The sequence below is a fragment of the Phyllobates terribilis genome, unplaced genomic scaffold (assembly GCF_046119375.1).
Source record: "Phyllobates terribilis strain yellow unplaced genomic scaffold, ASM4611937v1 Scaffold_8395__1_contigs__length_30377, whole genome shotgun sequence".
Classification (NCBI taxonomy): Eukaryota; Metazoa; Chordata; class Amphibia; order Anura; family Dendrobatidae; genus Phyllobates; species Phyllobates terribilis.
This window is the reverse complement of record NW_027371135.1, coordinates 9,546-30,378: the sequence shown is the minus strand read 5'-3', so window position 1 is coordinate 30,378 and position 20,833 is coordinate 9,546. Positions and strand designations below refer to the sequence as shown.

The 20,833-nt window shown below is 54.1% G+C and overlaps 1 protein-coding gene across 1 annotated transcript; it reads right to left on the bottom strand.

Moving 5' to 3' along the window:
* Positions 1-5,590: 5,590 nt before the first annotated feature.
* On the bottom strand, positions 5,591-19,607 carry LOC141252175 (protein HGH1 homolog; the record flags this gene model as incomplete). Its single annotated transcript, XM_073670478.1, has 3 exons — positions 19,477-19,607; positions 17,577-18,125; positions 5,591-5,691 (listed from the first exon to the last, which is right to left on the bottom strand). Coding segments are annotated over exons 2-3 (634 nt in total), but the record flags the coding sequence as incomplete, so codon positions are not given.
* Between the last annotated feature and the right edge of the window lie 1,226 nt (positions 19,608-20,833).

Here is a 20,833-nt window from a genome sequence, read left to right as displayed (position 1 = left end):
GCTGGTCTCTCAGCTACAGGAGACATGAGGAGAAGGGGTGAGCGCCTGTCCTCATCTCCACCTGCCAACTGCTGGTCTCTCAGCTACAGGAGACGAGGAGAAGGGTTGAGCGCCTGACATCATCTCTACCTGCTGGGCTATCAGCTACAGGAGACACAAGGAGATGGAGTGCCTGTCATCATCTCCACCTGACAACTGCTAGTCTCTCAGCTACAGGAGACATGAGGAGAAGGGGTGAGCGCCTGTCATCATCTCCACCTGCCAACTGCTGGGCTATCAGCTACAGGAGAAGGGGTGAGCGCCTGTCATCATCTCCACCTGCCAACTGCTGGGCTATCAGCTACAGGAGACATGAGGAGAAGCGGTGAGCGCCTGTCATCATCTCCACCTGCCAACTGCTGGTCTCTCAGCTACAGGAGACATGAGGAGAAGGGATGAGAGCCTGTCATTATCTACACCTGCCAACTGCTGGTGTATCACCTCCCAGAGACATGAGGAGAAGGGGTGAGAGCCTGTCATCATCTCCACCTGCCAACTGCTGGTCTCTCAACTACAGGAGACATGAGGAGAAGGGGTGAGCGCCTGTCATCATCTCCACCTGCCAACTGCTGGTCTATCAGCTACAGAAGACACGAGGAGAAGGTGTGAGCGCCTGTCATCATCTCCACCTGCCAACTGCTGGGCTATCAGCTACAGGAGACATGAGGAGAAGGGGTGAGCGCCTGTCATCATCTACACCTGCCAACTGCTGGTCTCTCAGCTACAGGAGACATGAGGAGAAGGGGTGAGCGCCTGTCATCATCTACACCTGCCAACTGCTGGTCTCTCAGCTACAGGAAACATGAGGAGAAGGGGTGAGCGCCTGTCCTCATCTCCATCTACCAACGGCAGGGCTATCAGCTACAGGAGACACGAGGAGAAGGGGTGAGCGCCTGTCATCATCTCCACCTGCCAACTGCTGGTCTATCAGCTACAGGAGACATGAGGAGAAGCGGTGAGCGCCTGTCCTCATCTCCACCTGCCAACTGCTGGGCTATCAGCTACAGAAGACACGAGGAGAAGGGGTGAGAGCCTGTCATCATCTCCACCTGCCAACTGCTGGTCTATCAGCTACAGGAGACACGAGGAGAAGGGGTGAGCGCCTGTCATCATCTCCACCTGCCAACTGCTGGTCTATCAGCTACAGGAGACATGAGGAGAAGCGGTGAGCGCCTGTCCTCATCTCCACCTGCCAACTGCTGGGCTATCAGCTACAGGAGACACGAGGAGAAGGGGTGAGCGCCTGTCCTCATCTCCACCTGCCAACTGCTGGGCTATCAGCTGCAGGAGACGAGGAGAAGGGTTGAGCGCCTGACATCATCTCTACCTGCTGGGCTATCAGCTACAGGAGACACAAGGAGCTGGAGTGCCTGTCATCATCTCCACCTGCCAACTGCTGGGCTATCAGCTACAGGAGACATGAGGAGAAGGGGTGAGCACCTGTCATCATCCGCACCTGCCAACTGCTGGGCTATCAGCTACAGGAGACACGAGGAGAAGGGGTGAGAGCCTGTCATCATCTCCACCTGCCAACTGCTGGTCTCTCAGCTACAGGAGACATGAGGAGAAGGGGTGAGCGCCTGTCCTCGTCTCCACCTGCCAACTGCTGGCCTATCAGCTACAGGAGATATGAGGAGAAGGGGTGAGAGCCTGTCATCATCTACACCTGCCAACTGCTGGTCTATCAGCTACAGGAGACACGAGGAGAAGGGGTGAGTGCCTGTCATCATCTCCACCTGCTAACTGCTGGGATATCAGCTACAGGAGACATGAGGAGAAGGGGTGAGTGCCTGTCATCATCTACACCTGCCAGCTGCTAGTCTCTCAGCTCCAGGAGATACAAGGAGAAGGGGTGAGCGCCTGTCATCATCCACACCAGCCAACTGCTGGTCTCTCAGCTACAGGAGACATGAGGAGAAGGGGTGAGCGCCTGTCATCATCTACACCTGCCAACTGCTGGTCTCTTAGCTACAGGAGACATGAGGAGAAGGGGTGAGCGCCTGTCATCATCTACACCTGCCAACTGCTGGTCTCTCAGCTACAGGAGACATGAGGAGAAGGGGTGAGTGCCTGTCATCATCTCCACCTGCTGGGCTATCAGCTACAGGAGACACGAGGAGTAGGGGTGAGAGCCTGTCATAATCTCCACCTGCCAACTGCTGGGCTATTAGCTACAGGAGACATGAGGAGAAGGGGTGAGCGCCTGTCATCATCTACACCTGCCAACTGCCGGTCTATCAGCTACAGGAGATAGGAGGAGAAGGGGTGAGCGCCTGTCATCATCTCCACCAGCCAACTGCTGGTCTCTCAGCTACAGGAGACATGAGGAGAAGGGGTGAGCGCCTGTCATCATCTACACCTGCCAACTGCTGGTCTCTCAGATACAGGAGACATGAGGAGAAGGGGTGAGCGCCTGTCATCTCCACCTGCCAACTGCTAGGCTATCAGCTACAGGAGATAGGAGGAGAAGGGGTGAGCGCCTGTCATCTACACCTGCCAACTGCTGGTCTCTCAGCTACAGGAGACATGAGGAGAAGGGGTGAGCGCCTGTCATCATCCCCACCTGCCAACTGCTGGGCTATCAGCTACAGAAGACACGAGGAGAAGGGGTGAGCGCCTGTCATCATCTCCACCTGCCAACTGCTGGGCTATCAGCTACAGAAGACACGAGGAGAAGGGGTGAGCGCCTGTCATCATCTTCACCTGCCAACTGCTGGGCTATCAGCTACAGGAGACATGAGGAGAAGGGGTGAGCGCCTGTCATCATCCCCACCTGCCAACTGCTGGGCTATCAGCTACAGGAGACACGAGGAGAAGGGGTGAGTGCCTGTCATCATCTCCACCTGCTAACTGCTGGGCTATCAGCTACAGGAGACATGAGGAGAAGGGGTGAGTGCCTGTCATCATCTTCACCTGCCAACTGCTAGTCTCTCAGCTCCAGGAGACACAAGGAGAAGGGGTGAGCGCCTGTCATCATCCCCACCTGCCAACTGCTGGTCTCTCAGCTACAGGAGACATGAGGAGAAGGGGTGAGCGCCTGTCATCATCTTCACCTGCCAACTGCTGGTCTCTCAGCTACAGGAGACATGAGGAGAAGGGGTGAGCGCCTGTCATCATCTCCATCTGCCAACTGCTGGTCTCTCAGCTCCAGGAGACACAAAGAGAAGGGGTAAGCGCCTGTCATCATCTCCACCTGCAACTGCAGGTCTGTCAGCTACAGGAGACATGAGGAGAAGGGGTGAGCGCCTGTCATCATCTCTACCTGCCAACTGCTGGTCTATCAGCTACAGGAGACATGAGGAGAAGGGGTGAGAGCCTGTCATCTCCACCTGCCAACTGCTGGTCTACCTGCTCCAGGAGACACAAGGATATTGAGTGCCTGTCCTCATCTCCACCTGCCAACTGCTGGGCTATCAGCTACAGAAGACACGAGGAGAAGGCGTGAGCGCCTGTCATCATCCCCACCTGCCAACTGCTGGGCTATCAGCTACAGAAGACACGAGGAGAAAGGGTGAGCGCCTGTCATCATCCCCACCTGCCAACTGCTGGGCTATCAGCTATAGGAGACATGAGGAGAAGGGGTGAGCGCCTGTCCTCAGACCAGCAGTTGGCAGGTGGAGATGAGGACAGGCGCTCACCCCTTCTCCTCATGTCTCCTATAGCTGATAGCCCAGCAGTTGGGGATGATGACAGGCGCTCACCCTTTCTCCTCGTGTCTTCTGTAGCTGATAGCCCAGCAGTTGGCAGGTGGGGATGATGACAGGCGCTCACCCCTTCTCCTCGTGTCTTCTGTAGCTGATAGCCCAGCAGTTGGCAGGTGGAGATGAGGACAGGCACTCAATATCCTTGTGTCTCCTGGAGCAGGTAGACCAGCAGTTGGCAGGTGGAGATGACAGGCTCTCACCCCTTCTCCTCGTGTCTCCTATAGCTGATAGACCAGCAGTTGGCAGGTGGAGATATCAGCTATAGGAGACACGAGGAGAAGGGGTGAGCGCCTGTCCTCATCTCCACCTGCCAACTACTGGGCTATCAGCTACAGGAGACACAAGGAGATGGAGTGCCTGTCCTCATCTCCAACTGCTGGTCTACCTGCTCCAGGGGACACAAGGAGATGGAGTGCCTGTCCTCATCTCCACCTGCTGGGCTATCAGCTACAGGAGACACAAGGAGAAGGGGTGAGTGCCTGTCCTCATCTCCACCTGCTGGGCTATCAGCTACAGGAGACACAAGGAGAAGGGGTGAGTGCCTGTCCTCATCTTCACCTGCCAAATGCTGGGCTATCAGCTACAAAAGACACGAGGAGAAGGGGTGAGAGCCTGTCCTCATCTCTACCTGCTGGTCTATCAGCTACAGGAGACATGAGGAGAAGGGGTGAGCGCCTGTCATCATCTCCACCTGCCAACTGCTGGGCTATCAGCTACAGGAGACATGAGGAGAAGGGGTGAGAGCCTGTCATCATCTCCACCTGCCAACTGCTGGGCTATCAGCTACAGGAGACATGAGGAGAAGGGGTGAGAGCCTGTCCTCATCTCCACATGCCAACTGCTGGTCTATCAGCTACAGAAGACACAAGGAGAAGGGGTGAGAGCCTGTCATCATCTACACCTGCCAACTGCTGGGCTATGAGCTACAGGAGACGTGAGGAGAAGTGGTGAGAGCCTGTCCTCATCTCCACATGCCAACTGCTGGTCTATCAGCTACAGAAGACACAAGGAGAAGGGGTGAGAGCCTGTCATCATCTACACCTGCCAACTGCTGGTCTATCAGCTACAGGAGACACGAGGAGAAGCGGTGAGCGCCTGTCATCATCTCCACCTGCCAACTGCTGGGCTATCAGCTACAGGAGACAAGGAGATTTGGTAAGTGTCTGTTCACATCTTCTGCCAGTCACAAAATACTGAAGTAAATCACCCACTCATCGCAGACACAAGAGAGGGAGCACGGACTCTTCTGGCAAAAGGAAAAGCCTCTGCCCCAAATACTAGGATTGACCACAGCCTCTCCATTCGTATGATAAGCCACCACCCAAAGCACAAAACCTCCATGATAGAATGAGAAGCCAACGATACAAACAGTAGGACTGCACATGACCTATCCTTTATGATAAGAAGCCCCTACCTGAGGCTTCCTCCAGCAATTATCACTACAGTACATAGGCCAGTGTAGACCTCTCGCTCGAAGCAGACACATGAGAAGCTGGATAGACTCCTCTGAGAGAATGACAAGCCACCACCACATGGAGGACGAGGCTGAACTAAGCTATAATGTGTAAAGGTATCCAGTAACACAGAGCTTCCTCCATCACTAATGATCCAGAGCACAGACGGAAGAAAGTCTCCCGTCCGATGCAAACACGTGAGGCTGCATGGCCTCCACCCTACACGTGCTGGAATCATACGTGTTCCTGAGGCTGTCGTGTGTTATAGAGCTACTTACCCTGCATCGATGAGACACAGGGCAACAGAACTGCAGTCGCGGTATATATCAGCCATGTTGATGTCACATCAGGATGGAAGCCACAGGCTGGAGGAGAGGCAGGAATATAACTCACCGTGATTGAAGCAGCAGTTCCTCAGGACCCCCACAATGCCTCCTCTGCGCACAACTGACCCCTGGAGATGAATGTATGGTAGGAGACGCTGCAACACGCACCTGGGGGCGGCACAAGCAGAAGCCGCCAATGTTATGTGGTTTCTCCTTGTACAGAAATGTATACATACATACACACACATATACACACATTATATATATATATACACATACACACATATACACACACACGTTCAGAAATATTTGGACAGTAACACAAGTATTGGGATTTTAGGAGTTTACCAAAACATATTCCAGATTAAGCCCAGATTGATAATAGACCTTTAAGTGCAGACTCTCACTTTAATCTGAGGGGATTCACATCCTCATTGGAGGAAGGATTTAGTAATTACAGTGGCTTCTTTTTCAATAGACCAAAAATAATTGGACAATTATCTCAGAAGCTCTTTAATTGCTGCATGGGCTTTTCCATCGTTAATCCATCATCAATTACGCAGGCATAAGGTCTGGAGCTGATTCCAAGGTGCGCAACTTGCATTTGGAAGCTGTTGCTGTGAACCCACAACATGCGGGCAAAGGAGCTCTCAACAGAAGAGAAACAGACCATCATTAGGCTGAAAAAAGAAATCCATCAGAGAGCAGAAATGTGAGGAGCGGCCAAATCAACAGTTTGTACCCTCTGCAAAAAAATGAGCGCACTGGTGAGCTCAGGAACTCAGAATGGCCTGGACGTTGATAGAAGACGCAGTGGTGGATGATTACAGAATCCTTCCCATGGTGAAGAAAAGCCCTTCACAACATCCCCCCAAGTGAAGACTCTCCAGGAAGTCGGGGTCTCAGTATCTAAGTCTACCATAAAGAGAAGACGTCAGGAAAGCAAATACCGAGGGGTCAACACAAAGTGCAAACCATTAATCAGCCATAAAATAGAAAGGCTGGATTAGACTTTACCAAAAACATCTAAAGAAACCGCCTAGTTCTGGAAAATGAAAACCAAGATCAACCTGCACCAGAATGATGGAAGGAGAGAGTCTGGAGAAGGCTTAGAGCGGCTCCTGATCCTCGGCACATCCTGTGTAACACATGGTGGAGGCGGTGTGATGGCGCGGGCATGCATGGCTGCCAATGGGGCAGGGTCACCAGTGGTTATTGATGATGTGACTGAAGACAGAAGCAGCCGGATGAATCCTGTGTGTACAGGGCGAGACTGTCTGCTCAGATTCACCCAAATGCAGCAAAGTTGATTAGACAGATGGACAATGACCCAAAACATCCTGCGAAAGCAAAGTAGTGGAATATTCTGCAATGACCGAGTCCTCCCCAAATTTCAGCCCATCGAGCCGCATTTCACAGGCTGAAGACAAAATGTAAGACGAAAAAAGAGCCACACACAAGCAAGAACTGAAGTTAATGCAGTAAAGGCGGCAAAGCCTCACACTGGAGGAGACCAGCGATGGTGACGGCCATGGCCTCCAGACTTCAGGCCGTCATTGCTGCAAAGCCTCACACCAAATGGACACCAGCGATGGTGACAACCATGGCATCCAGACTTCAGGATGTCATTGCTGCAAAAGTCTCACACAGGAGGAGACCAGCGATGGTGATGGCCATGGCCTCCAGACTTCAGCCGTCATTGCTGCAAAGCCTCACACCGGAGACCAGCGATGGTGACGGCCATGGCCTCCAGACTTCAGGCCGTGATTGCTGCAAAACCTCAAACTAGAGGAGACCAGCGATAATGACCGCCATGGGCCCCAGATTTCAAGCCGTCATTGCTGCTAAGTCTCACACAGGAGGAGACCAGCGATGGAGACATCAATGGCCTCCAGACTTCAAGCCGACATTGCTGCAAAGGATTCTCTGCAAAGGGTTAAACATGGACATTATATTTATGGGAAATTTAATTTGTCCAATTACTTTTGAGCCCCTGAAATGAGGAGAATTTGTAAAAAGAATGGCTGCAATTCCTGAACTCATCACAGATTTCTGTTCAACCTCTTTAATTACAAAAGTCTCCACTTCAATGACATATCAGTTGTTTCATGTTACATCCAAAATAGCGGCCTGAAGCTGAAATCAAAAAGATTCGTCACTGGCCAAAGATTTCTGGACCTATCCCTATATATTTACACACATGTATATATAATGCTCACGCTCATTATTCTCCTTGATGCTCGCGACATCTCCCCTAACCTCGGTCCTCCTTCCACTACTGAATATAACTCGCTTCCAGGGCTGTGGAGTCGGAGGCTATTTTGGTGGAGTCAGAGTCTGTATAAAATGGACCAACTCCGACTCCTAAAATATATAATACATTGGGTGCAGTAGTTCAATGCAGTTTGTGGGGAATATTTTTTCCATAAGAATTTGGGAAAGTCATGAAATGTCCTATAAATGTCTGTCCTATTCCTGATCTCAGGGTCTGGACTTTTAGCAGAAATGTATCTGTGCTGCAGTAAATTTATCACCTAAACATGAGCCGTGTATGAGGGAGTCGGAGTCGTGGAAATTGAGGAGTCGGAGGTTTGGCTTACCGACTCCACAGCCCTGCTCGCTTCCTGTTGCACACAGAAACCCTGCTAATCTGATCTCAATTCAGTACAGACTTCTTCTGTAACTGAGCCCTCTGGATCTCCCGGTCAGCGTGTAACAAACTCCCAGACACCACTTCTTCCCTTCTAATTCCTTTAACCTACTGGTCCCTCACTGAACCCTGGATCCAGCAGTCGCACACCCCCACCACTGCTGCTCTCTTGTATGGAGGGGGGGGGGGTTACAATTCCTACATATCCCCAGAGCTGAGAGCAGACAAGGTGCAGGTGGTGGTCTGCTCCTATTATCACCAGAGGACCTTTCCAGGTTGTCCCCTCCAGGACCCTCACTTATCTTCCCCTCTATTAAGGTCCACGCCGTGAGACTTTTCTGGCCTTTCTCCCTGAGAGTGGTGGTTGTGTATCGCCCTCCGGGCTCCTCCCGTCAGTTTCTGGATCGCTTTGCTTCCTCCCTTTCTCTCCTGTGACATTCCCACCCTCATCATGGGGGCCTTTACCATTCCCATCGATGATGCACTCCCCTCTCTGTCACTCATCTTCTGTCTCTAACCTTCAGGCTATGTGCACTCTGTGCGTTTCTTATGCGTTTTCACTGTGTTTTTTCCATTAGGAAAGGCACCAAAAACGCAATGTATAATCCGTGCGGCAGCGAATGCAATGATAATCCTTAAGTGCTGCGCACATGGTCAGGGATTTTCCCGTCAGGATTGTCATTGCATTTAAATCTGCAGCATGTCAGTTCTTTGTGCGTTTCTGCAGCGTTTTTCACCCATAGACTTGAAATGAGTCAGTCAAATCCGCTGCAAAAACGCAGGTATAAAAATATTTGCGGATTTGCTGCGGATTGTTGCTGCATATTTGACTGACTCAATTCAAGTCAAATACGTCACAAAAACGCACAAACAATGGTACCCGGGCCAGGGAAGAAAACCACTCCTCCCATCATCCGACCGACCCCCGCTCCTGTGGGGAGAAGTAGTCTCTTCAGCTGAGCTGGCGTCTGTGCGCGGTGTTAAAAAAACAAAAAAGAAGTAAAAATCTATATTAAAATAAAAACACCTTTCATTCTCACCTGTCCGCCGTCCTCCCGATGTCCCCCGGCGACCCGTTCACCTAGCAGCTGGCAATACACTGACGGGAGCGCGCTCGCTCCTGGCAATGTACATCACTGCGCTGCTGGGACTGAGTTTACCGGAGTTCATCAGCTGAGAGCTCAGGGACCTCATTTTCCCACACAACAATGATGCAGTAAATGAGGTCACCAGAGCTGATCAGCTGATGAACTCAGCTCCAGCAGCACAGCGATGTACACTGACAGGAGTCATTACGCTCCTGTCCGTGTACAGTGCTGTCTTCTACAGCAGTCACATCAGTGATTTATGCGGCTGCTGTAGAAGTGACCCGGATCGCCGTGGGACACTAGGATTACATTATGATGACGTACAGGTGAGAAATATGGTTGTTTTTTATTTTTTTTTTTTTTTACAGGAGACGAGGGATTCGGGGACTAGAAGTTAGGTGAATATACGGTGTTTTTTGTTAAATAAATTAAAACCGTGTGTAATTTTATTTAAATAAAACACTTTATTCTGGCCGTGTCTTTATTGAAAAACCATTGAAAACCTTTACTACAGGGTTAGTAATAGGGACGTCTTATAGACGCTTCCCCATTACTAACCTGGGCTTCATGTCAGCTGCTAATACAAGGCTGACATCAACCCCAACCCTATTACCCCACTGGCCACCGCTACACGACAGAGGGAAGAATGGAGGCTAAGCACCAGATTTGGCACATCTTATGGATGCGCCATTTCTGAGGCGGCTGAGAGCTGATATTATTAGCCGCGGAAGGGGCCAAGATCCATAGCCCCTTCCCTGGCTATTAATATCAGCCCGCAGCTGTCTGTTTAGCCTTTTCTGGTTAGATTTTATAGGGTGACCCTATGTCTATTTTTTTCTGGGGTCCCCCTGTAATTTAGCCAGTAAAGGCTAAGCAAACAGCTGTGGGCTGATATTAATAGCCAGGGAACATTTTTAGCTAATGGCCCCTTCCCCGGCTACTAATATCAGCTCCCAGCGGTCGGCTTTCCCTCTACTGGTTATGAAAATGACGCGGGAGCCCATGCCATTTTTTCTTTAATTTTAGGCTATGTGACCACGATCCGGACGTAGCAGCGCTTTGGACACATCGTCCAAAACGCTGCGTTCTATTGAATGCAGGTAAATCCACATGTTCACAAAACCATGCGGATTTACCGGATTCAATACATTAAAGTGGTCAAATTTCTGTTTTCAGAGACTAGCAACTCCGCAAGAGAATTTGACATGTTCTGGTCCTGAAAGACGTGCAGCATGTCAGTATCCACGGATGATCCGCAGCCTCAGATGCGAATAGTGGACATAGGATTTCTAGAAATCCCATCCACTATGCTGTAACATCTGGACGCCGCAGGTTTGACTCTGCATAAATACGCAGCTTCAAACCCGCAGCGGCTCCTGATCGTGGGCACATACCCAAACTCACCTGCAGCATGTCAATTTCTGTAGCGGAGTGCGGCATTAGAACACAGCATTTTGGACGCAGCTAAAGTACGCTGCATCCAAAGCGCTGCTGGTTGTTGAGCGTGGGGATGTAGCGGCTAACGAAACAGCTGTGAGCTGTTATTAATAGCCAGGGAACATGTTTTCCTAATGGCACCTTCCTAGGCTAAAAATAGCAGCTCACAGCTGCCCGAGAAATTACATGAGTGGGAATGCTAATGAGATTGGGTTTAGCTGACACCTAGCCCTTTTGTTTGGTGATGAAAAGGTGTCAGATCCTTTCATTACTAGCCCTAAGTAAACTAAAGTAGAGAGTTAAATAAACACACAGACACAGAGTATTTGAAATACAACACACATTCTTTAATCATTTAAATTAACCAATATACTCACCGCAGTTCTGACAGTAATCCAAGGGTTAAAGTGATGCGCCACATTTATTTTTTCAAATATCTTTATTTAGCTCCAAAAAGCATTCATTGCTGTACAAAAAAAAACGCATCAAAATTGCGGCAAACGTGCGCACATAGCCTCACTCTCACCTTTAAGAGCTACCAACTCTCCTACATGAGGACGGGAATACGCTGGACCTGCTCTTCTCCCGGCTCTGCTCAGTGTGCGACTCTACTGACTCCCCTACATGAGGATGAGAATACTCTGGACCTGGTCTTCTCCCGGCTCTGCTCAGTGTATGACTTTACTAACTCTGCTACATGAGGACGGGAATACTCTGGACCTGATCTTCTCCCGGCTCTGCTCAGTGTATGACTTTACTAACTCTGCTACATGAGGACGGGAATACTCTGGACCTGATCTTCTCCCGGCTCTGCTCAGTGTGTGACTTTACTAACTCTGCTACATGAGGACGGGAATACTCTGGACCTGATCTTCTCCCGGCTCTGCTCAGTGTGTGACTTTACTAACTCTGCTACATGAGGACGGGAATACTCTGGACCTGCTCTTCTCCCGGCTCTGCTCAGTGTGTGACTTTACTAACTCTGCTACATGAGGACGGGAATACTCTGGACCTGATCTTCTCCCGGCTCTGCTCAGTGTGTGACTTTACTAACTCTGCTACATGAGGACGAGAATACTCTGGACCTGATCTTCTCCCGGCTCTGCTCAGTGTATGACTTTCTGCTACATGAGGACGGGAATACTCTGGACCTGCTCTTCTCCCGGCTCTGCTCAGTGTATGACTTTCTGCTACATGAGGACGGGAATACTCTGGACCTGCTCTTCTCCCGGCTCTGCTCAGTGTATGACTTTACTAACTCTCCTACATGAGGACGGGAATACTCTGGACCTGCTCTTCTCCCGGCTCTGCTCAGTGTGTGACTTTACTAACTCTGCTACATGAGGACGGGAATACTCTGGACCTGATCTTCTCCCGGCTCTGCTCAGTGTGTGACCTTACTAACTCTGCTACATGAGGACGGGAATACTCTGGACCTGGTCTTCTCCCGACTCTGCTCAGTGTATGACTTTACTAACTCTGCTACATGAGGACGAGAATACTCTGGACCTGATCTTCTCCCGGCTCTGCTCAGTGTGTGACTTTACTAACTCTGCTACATGAGGACGAGAATACTCTGGACCTGATCTTCTCCCGGCTCTGCTCAGTGTATGACCTTACTAACTCTCCTACATGAGGACGGGAATACGCTGGACCTGATCTTCTCCCGACTCTGCTCAGTGTATGACTTTACTAACTCTCCTACATGAGGACGGGAATACTCTGGACCTGATCTTCTCCCGGCTCTGCTCAGTGTGCGACTCTACTGACTCCCCTACATGAGGATGAGAATACTCTGGACCTGATCTTCTCCCGGCTCTGCTCAGTGTAGGACTTTACTAACTCTGCTACATGAGGACGGGAATACTCTGGACCTGATCTTCTCCCGGCTCTGCTCAGTGTGCGACTCTACTGACTCCCCTACATGAGGATGGGAATACTCTGGACCTGCTCTTCTCTCGGCTCTGCTCAGTGTAGGACTTTACTAACTCTGCTACATGAGGACGGGAATACTCTGGACCTGATCTTCTCCCGGCTCAGCTCAGTGTATGACTTTACTAACTCTCCTACATGAGGATGGGAATACTCTGGACCTGATCTTCTCCCGGCTCTGCTCAGTGTGTGACTTTACTAACTCTGCTACATGAGGACGAGAATAGAATCATAGAATCATAGAATCATAGAATGGTAGAGTTGGAAGGGACCTCCTGGGTCATCTGGTCCAACCCCCTGCTCAAAGCAGGATTCACTAGATCATCTCAGACAGATGTCTGTCCAGCCTCTGTTTGAAGACGTCCATTGAAGGGGAACTCACTACCTCTCGTGGCAGCCTGTTCCACTCATTGATCTCCTCACTGTCAAAAAGTGTCTTCTAATATCTAATCTGTGTCTCCTCCCATTTAGTTTCATCCCATTGCTTCTAGTCTTTCCTTGTGCAAATGAGAATAAAGATGATCCTTCTACAATGTGACAGCCCTTGACATATTTGTAGACAGCTATTAAGTCTCCTCTCAGTCTTCTTTTTTGCAAGCTAAACATTCCCAAATCCTGCAACCGTTCCTCATAGGACATGGTTTGCAGACCAGTCACCATTCTGGTCGCTCTTCTCTGAACTTGCTCCAGTTTGTCTATGTCTTTTTTAAAATGTGGTGCCCAAAACTGTACACAGTATTCCAGATGAGGTCTGACCAAAGAGGAGTAAAGACCGATAATGACTTCACGTGATCTAGACTGTATGCTTCTGTTAATACATCCCAGAATTGTATTTGCCTTTTTTGCTGCTGCATCACACTGTTGACTCATGTTCAGTCTATGATCTATTAGTATACCTAAGTCTTTTTCACATGTACTGTTGCTTAGCTCTATTCCTCCCATTCTGTATGTGCTTTTTTCATTTTTATTGCCCAGATGTAGTACTTTGCATTTTTCCCTGTTAAAAACCATTCTGTTGGTTGCTGCCCACTGCTCCAGTTTATTTAGGTCTTTTTGAATCATAGAATACTCTGGACCTGATCTTCTCCCAGCTCTGCTCAGTGTATGACTTTACTAACTCTCCTACATGAGGACGGGAATACTCTGGACCTGATCTTCTCCCGGCTCTGCTCAGTGTATGACTTTACTAACTCTCCTACATGAGGACGGGAATACTCTGGACCTGGTCTTCTCCCGGCTCTGCTCAGTGTATGACTTTACTAACTCTGCTACATGAGGACGGGAATACTCTGGACCTGATCTTCTCCCGGCTCTGCTCAGTGTATGACTTTACTAACTCTGCTACATGAGGACGGGAATACTCTGGACCTGGTCTTCTCCCGGCTCTGCTCAGTGTATGACTTTACTAATTCTGCTACACGAGGACGGGAATACTCTGGACCTGATCTTCTCCCGGCTCTGCTCAGTGTATGACTTTATTAACTCTCCTACATGAGGACGGGAATACTCTGGACCTGATCTTCTCCCGGCTCTGCTCAGTGTATGACTTTATTAACTCTCCTACATGAGGATGGGAATACTCTGGACCTGGTCTTCTCCCGGCTCTGCTCAGTGTATGACTTTACTAACTCTGCTACATGAGGACGGGAATACTCTGGACCTGCTCTTCTCCCGGCTCTGCTCAGTGTATGACTTTACTAACTCTGCTACATGAGGACGGGAATACTCTGGACCTGATCTTCTCCCGGCTCTGCTCAGTGTATGACTTTACTAACTCTCCTACATGAGGATGGGAATACTCTGGACCTGATCTTCTCCCGGCTCTGCTCAGTGTGTGACTTTACTAACTCTGCTACATGAGGACGGGAATACTCTGGACCTGATCTTCTCCCGGCTCTGCTCAGTGTGTGACTTTACTAACTCTGCTACATGAGGACGAGAATACTCTGGACCTGATCTTCTCCCGGCTCTGCTCAGTGTATGACCTTACTAACTCTGCTACATGAGGACGGGAATACTCTGGACCTGGTCTTCTCCCGACTCTGCTCAGTGTATGACTTTACTAACTCTCCTACATGAGGACGGGAATACTCTGGACCTGATCTTCTCCCGGCTCTGCTCAGTGTGTGACTTTACTAACTCTGCTACATGAGGACGAGAATACTCTGGACCTGATCTTCTCCCGGCTCTGCTCAGTGTATGACCTTACTAACTCTGCTACATGAGGACGGGAATACTCTGGACCTGATCTTCTCCCGGCTCTGCTCCGTGTGCGACTCTACTGACTCCCCTACATGAGGATGAGAATACTCTGGACCTGCTCTTCTCTCGGCTCTGCTCAGTGTAGGACTTTACTAACTCTGCTACATGAGGACGGGAATACTCTGGACCTGATCTTCTCCCGGCTCTGCTCAGTGTATGACTTTACTAACTCTGCTACATGAGGACGAGAATACTCTGGACCTGATCTTCTCCCGGCTCTGCTCAGTGTATGACTTTACTAACTCTGCTACATAAGGATGGGAATACTCTGGACCTGATCTTCTCCCGGCTCTGCTCAGTGTATGACTTTACTAACTCTCCTACATGAGGACGGGAATACTCTGGACCTGATCTTCTCCCGGCTCTGCTCAGTGTATGACTTTACTAACTCTCCTACATGAGGACGGGAATACTCTGGACCTGGTCTTCTCCCGGCTCTGCTCAGTGTATGACCTTACTAACTCCCCTCTCTTGTTCTCTGACCACAACCTTCTTTCCTTCTCTGAACAAACAGAAAAAAAAGAAGCAGCGCCAGCCGACAATTCATATAGAATGGAAAGTAATAATGAACAGATCCCCCATCATTAGCCAGATATAGAAATCTCTGCAGTAGAGAGATGGATTAGATTTTTAGACTTGACCGAATAGGCCCAAAAGGGTTAAACCTATCCGTGGAGAAAGTTGTATAACAGGGTTTTTCTGTGCCAGGTAATCATATCGGTGGTGGTAACACCCTGCCCCAGGAATGTTTAACTGCATGCAGTCTTGTGAGGGTTAATATGATGAAGGGAAGGGTGTACAAAACGGATGAGAGTTAAAGCTCATTCCATGTTTGTAACTGTATATGTACACACACTGGCCCGTGACCGGGTCATACACGTACACACACTGGCCCGTGACCGGGTCATACACGTACACACACTGGCCCGTGACCGGGTCATACACGTACACACACTGGCCCGTGACCGGGTCATACACGTACACACACTGGCCCGTGACCGGGTCATACACGTACACACACTGGCCCGTGACCGGGTCATACACGTACACACACTGGCCCGTGACCGGGTCATACACGTACACACACTGGCCCGTGACCGGGTCATACACGTACACACACTGGCCCGTGACCGGGTCATACACGTACACACACTGGCCCGTGACCGGGTCATACACGTACACACACTGGCCCGTGACCGGGTCATACACGTACACACACTGGCCCGTGACCGGGTCATACACGTACACACACTGGCCCGTGACCGGGTCATACATGTACACACACTGGCCCGTGACCGGGTCATACACGTACACACACTGGCCCGTGACCGGGTCATACACGTACACACACTGGCCCGTGACCGGGTCATACACGTACACACACTGGCCCGTGACCGGGTCATACACGTACACACACTGGCCCGTGACCGGGTCATACACGTACACACACTGGCCCGTGACCGGGTCATACACGTACACACACTGGCCCGTGACCGGGTCATACATGTACACACACTGGCCCGTGACCGGGTCATACATGTACACATACTGGCCGGTGACCGGGTCATGCAGCGTCACATGACCCCTATGTATAATGATGGCCGGACCGTACATGACGAGCTCTTGTTCCCTCCCGTCCCCCCGTCTCCTCATAGACTGTAGCTTGGAGCAGGACCCTCGCTCCTCCTGTGATGTCTGGTATTGTTAGTGTACAGCGCTGCGGTATATGCCGGCGATATAGAAGTAACATCATTACATATATCCTCATACACGAGCTCCACACATGCGGCAACCACCGGGGGGCGACACAAGCAGAAACTGCCAATGTCACATGGTATCTACGTGTATATATCTATATCCTGATACATCGCACATCATCACCTTGAGGGAGCTGGTGGAATACGGCGGCGGGGGTGGGAGGGGTCCGGGTGCACACGACAGCGGGGGGAGGTCCGGGTGCACACAGTGGCGGGGGTGGGAGGGGTCCGGGTGCACACAGTGGCGGGGGTGGGAGGGGTCCGGGTGCACACAGTGGCGGGGGTGGGAGGGGTCCGGGTGCACACAGTGGCGGGGGTGGGAGGGGTCCGGGTGCACAGAGTAGCGGGGGTGGGAGGGGTCCGGGTGCACACAGTGGCGGGGGTGGGAGGGGTCCGGGTGCACACGACAGCGGGGGAGGTCCGGGTGCACAGAGTAGCGGGGGTGGGAGGGGTCCGGGTGCACACAGTGGCGGGGGTGGGAGGGGTCCAGGTGCACACGACAGCGGGGGAGGTCCGGGTGCACACAGCGGCGGGTTGGGAGGGGTCCGGGTGCACACAGTGGCGGGGGTGGGAGGGGTCCGGGTGCACACGACAGCGGGGGAGGTCCGGGTGCACACAGTGGCGGGGGTGGGAGGGGTCCGGGTGCACACGACAGCGGGGGAGGTCCGGGTGCACACAGTGGCGGGGGTGGGAGGGGTCCGGGTGCACACAGTGGCGGGGGTGGGAGGGGTCCGGGTGCACACGACAGCGGGGGAGGTCCAGGTGCACACAGTGGCGGGGGTGGGAGGGGTCCGGGTGCACACTACAGCAGGGGAGTGGGGGGGTTCGGGTGCACATGACAGCAGGGGGGTACCTGCGGGATGTCCCGTGCAGGGCAGTGCAGCAGAGCAGTACACCTCACACCGGCGGGGCTGGCGCAGCGCTCACCTGCTCCGGTCCAGTATGAAGCTGCGGCCCTCGGGCAGCTGCGTCAGGTTGCACATCAGGGGCCCCAGGTAGTGGAGGGCCGCGGCTGCGTTGTACTGGGGACTGCAGATCATCTCCAGCAGTTTGTTCAGACCCGGATCGGTCAGCGCGGCGATGACGGCGCGGCAGGACAACTCCTCGCGGCTCAGGTTACACAGCGCGATGCAGACGGAGTCAGCATAGAGGTAGCGAGGGTCCGTCAGCCGCTCAGCGAGCGCAGGGAGCAGAGGGGGGATCTCCAGCAAGAAGCGGTGAGTGCCGGGGTCAGAGGTCAGATTCACCAGTATGTGGTAAGAGTCCTGGATCACTGAGGGTGCAGGGTCAGAGGTCACATCCAGCACCGCACGCACCAATTCCGGCAGCTCACACAGGCTCCGCCTTCCCTCGGGCGTGGCACTTACACCCAGCACATATTCCAGGGCCTGGCTCTTCACATCCGCCCGCGTGCCCGACCCCAGGAAGGTCAAGAACTCCGAGCAGAGCGCTGGATCCATAGACTGCACCAACAACCTACCACAGAAGGAGGAGACAGAGGAACGGTGAGCGAGCGCAGAAGGCAGAGGACGGCCAGTCACAGGATGTGGGGACGTAGCGGGGGAGGAGAGCTCCGGGGACGTAGCGGGGGAGGAGGGGGGCGGGAGCTCCGGGGACGTAGCGGGGGAGGAGGGGGGCGGGAGCTCCGGGGATACAGCGGGGGGGGGAGGAGGGGATACAGCGGGGGGGGGCTCCGGGGATACAGCGGGGGGGGGAGGAGGGGATACAGCGGGGGGGGCTCCGGGGATACAGCGGGGGGGGCTCGAGCTCTGGGGATGTAGCGGGGGAGGAGGGGGGCGGGAGCTCCGGGGATGTAGCGGGGGAGGAGGGGGGCGGGAGTTCCGGGGATATAGCGGGGGAGGAGGGGGGGCGGGAGCTCCGGGGATACAGCGGGGGGGCTCCGGGGATACAGCGGGGGGGGCTCCGGGGATACAGCGGGGGGGGGCTCCGGGGATACAGCGGGGGGGGGGCTCCGGGGATACAGCGGGGGGGGCTCCGGGGATACAGCGGGGGGGGCTCGAGCTCTGGGGATATAGCGGGGGAGGAGGGGGGCGGGAGCTCCGGGGATATAGCGGGGGAGGAGGGGGGGCGGGAGCTCCGGGGATACAGCGGGGGGGCTCCGGGGATACAGCGGGGGGGCTCCGGGGATACAGCGGGGGGGGCTCCGGGGATACAGCGGGGGGGGCTCCGGGGATACAGCGGGGGGGGCTCCGGGGATACAGCGGGGGGGGCTCCGGGGATACAGCGGGGGGGGCTCCGGGGATACAGCGGGGGGGGCCTCCGGGGATACAGCGGGGGGGGCCTCCGGGGATACAGCGGGGGGGGGCTCCGGGGATACAGCGGGGGGGGCTCCGGGGATACAGCGGGGGGGGCTCCGGGGATACAGCGGGGGGGGCTCCGGGGATACAGCGGGGGGGGCTCCGGGGATACAGCGGGGGGGGCTCCGGGGATACAGCGGGGGGGGGGGCTCCAGGGATACAGCGGGGGGGGCTCCAGGGATACAGCGGGGGGGGCTCCGGGGATACAGCGGGGGGGGCTCCGGGGATACAGCGGGGGGGGGGGCTCGAGCTCTGGGGATATAGCGGGGGAGGAGGGGGGGCGGGAGCTCCGGGGATACAGCGGGGGGGGCTCCGGGGATACAGCGGGGGGGGCTCCGGGGATACAGCGGGGGGGGCTCCGGGGATACAGCGGGGGGGGCTCCGGGGATACAGCGGGGGGGGCTCCGGGGATACAGCGGGGGGGGCTCCGGGGATACAGCGGGGGGGAGGGGGGGGGCGGGAGCTCCGGGGATAAGAGTCGGTTTTGGGTTCGGGTCCCGGTCACTCACCGTTGTGCCGCACACGTGAAGTCTTTTCCGGCGGGTGTATGACGTCATCTCGATCATCCAATCACCGCTCATCAGAATGTGTGCACGTGATGAGATTGCGCAGTCGCAGTTCAGTGCGCGGTGCTGTGACGTCACTGCGGGTGGGTTCCCGGTCACGTGTGACTGTGTGCAGTGGTCCTGTGCTGGGCACGCTCTGCTGCAGCCGATCCTCTGCCCTCGTGCAGTGATGCGGTCCCGGGAAGTGTCTGCAGGAGGTGATCACTGCGGGAATAAAGGAGAGGGACCTCCAGCCGGGCGCCATGCTTCAGCCTCGGAGGTGCATAGACCGCACACTGACTGGCAGCTCCCGGCCTCGTAGAGAAGCAGCGCGTCCATCACTCCTCAACCACTGGACGATGCTGAAGGTGGTTTCTTATGCGGCAGTTTCTTTTTTGCTGTTTTTTACAGGTTTAATTACAAAAAATAGATAAATGAATGAACAAATCTCCTGCAGCAGCAGCAGCGCGGCGCCCCGATGAGAAAACGCTTAGAAGCAGCTACAAATGTCATAACACTGGCACAAAGTGGGCACCGGAGGGCGTTACTGAAAGGGTTAAATGACTTTGGGCCCCTGAGTGTTTGATCCATAGTGATGGCCCGCATCCGCTTCAGGTTCCTCCAGCCGGGCCCGCATCCGCTTCAGGTCCCTCCAGCCGGGCCCGCATCCGCTTCAGGTCCCTCCCGCCGGGCCCGCATCCGCTTCAGGTCCCTCCCGCCGGGCCCGCATCCGCTTCAGGTCCCTCCCGCCGGGCCCGCATCCGCTTCAGGTCCCTCCCGCCGGGCCCGCATCCGCTTCAGGTCCCTCCCGCCGGGCCCGCATCCGCTTCAGGTCCCTCCAGCCGGGCCCGCATCCGCTTCAGGTCCCTCCAGCCGGGCCCGCATCCGCTTCAGGTTCCTCCAGCCGGGCCCGCATCCGCTTCAGGTTCCTCCAGCCGGGCCCGCATCCGCTTCAGGTTCCTCCAGCCGGGCCCGCATCCGCTTCAGGTTCCTCCCGCCGGGCCCGCATCCGCTTCAGGTTCCTCCAGCCGGGCCCGCATCCGCTTCAGGTTCCTCCAGCCGGGCCCGCATCCGCTTCAGGTTCCTCCAGCCGGGCCCGCATCCGCTTCAGGTTCCTCCAGCCGGGCCCGCATCCGCTTCAGGTCCCTCCAGCCGGGCCCGCATCCGCTTCAGGTCCCTCCCGCCGGGCCCGCATCCGCTTCAGGTCCCTCCAGCCGGGCCCGCATCCGCTTCAGGTCCCTCCAGCCGGGCCCGCATCCGCTTCAGGTCCCTCCAGCCGGGCCCGCATCCGCTTCAGGTTCCTCCCGCCGGGCCCGCATCC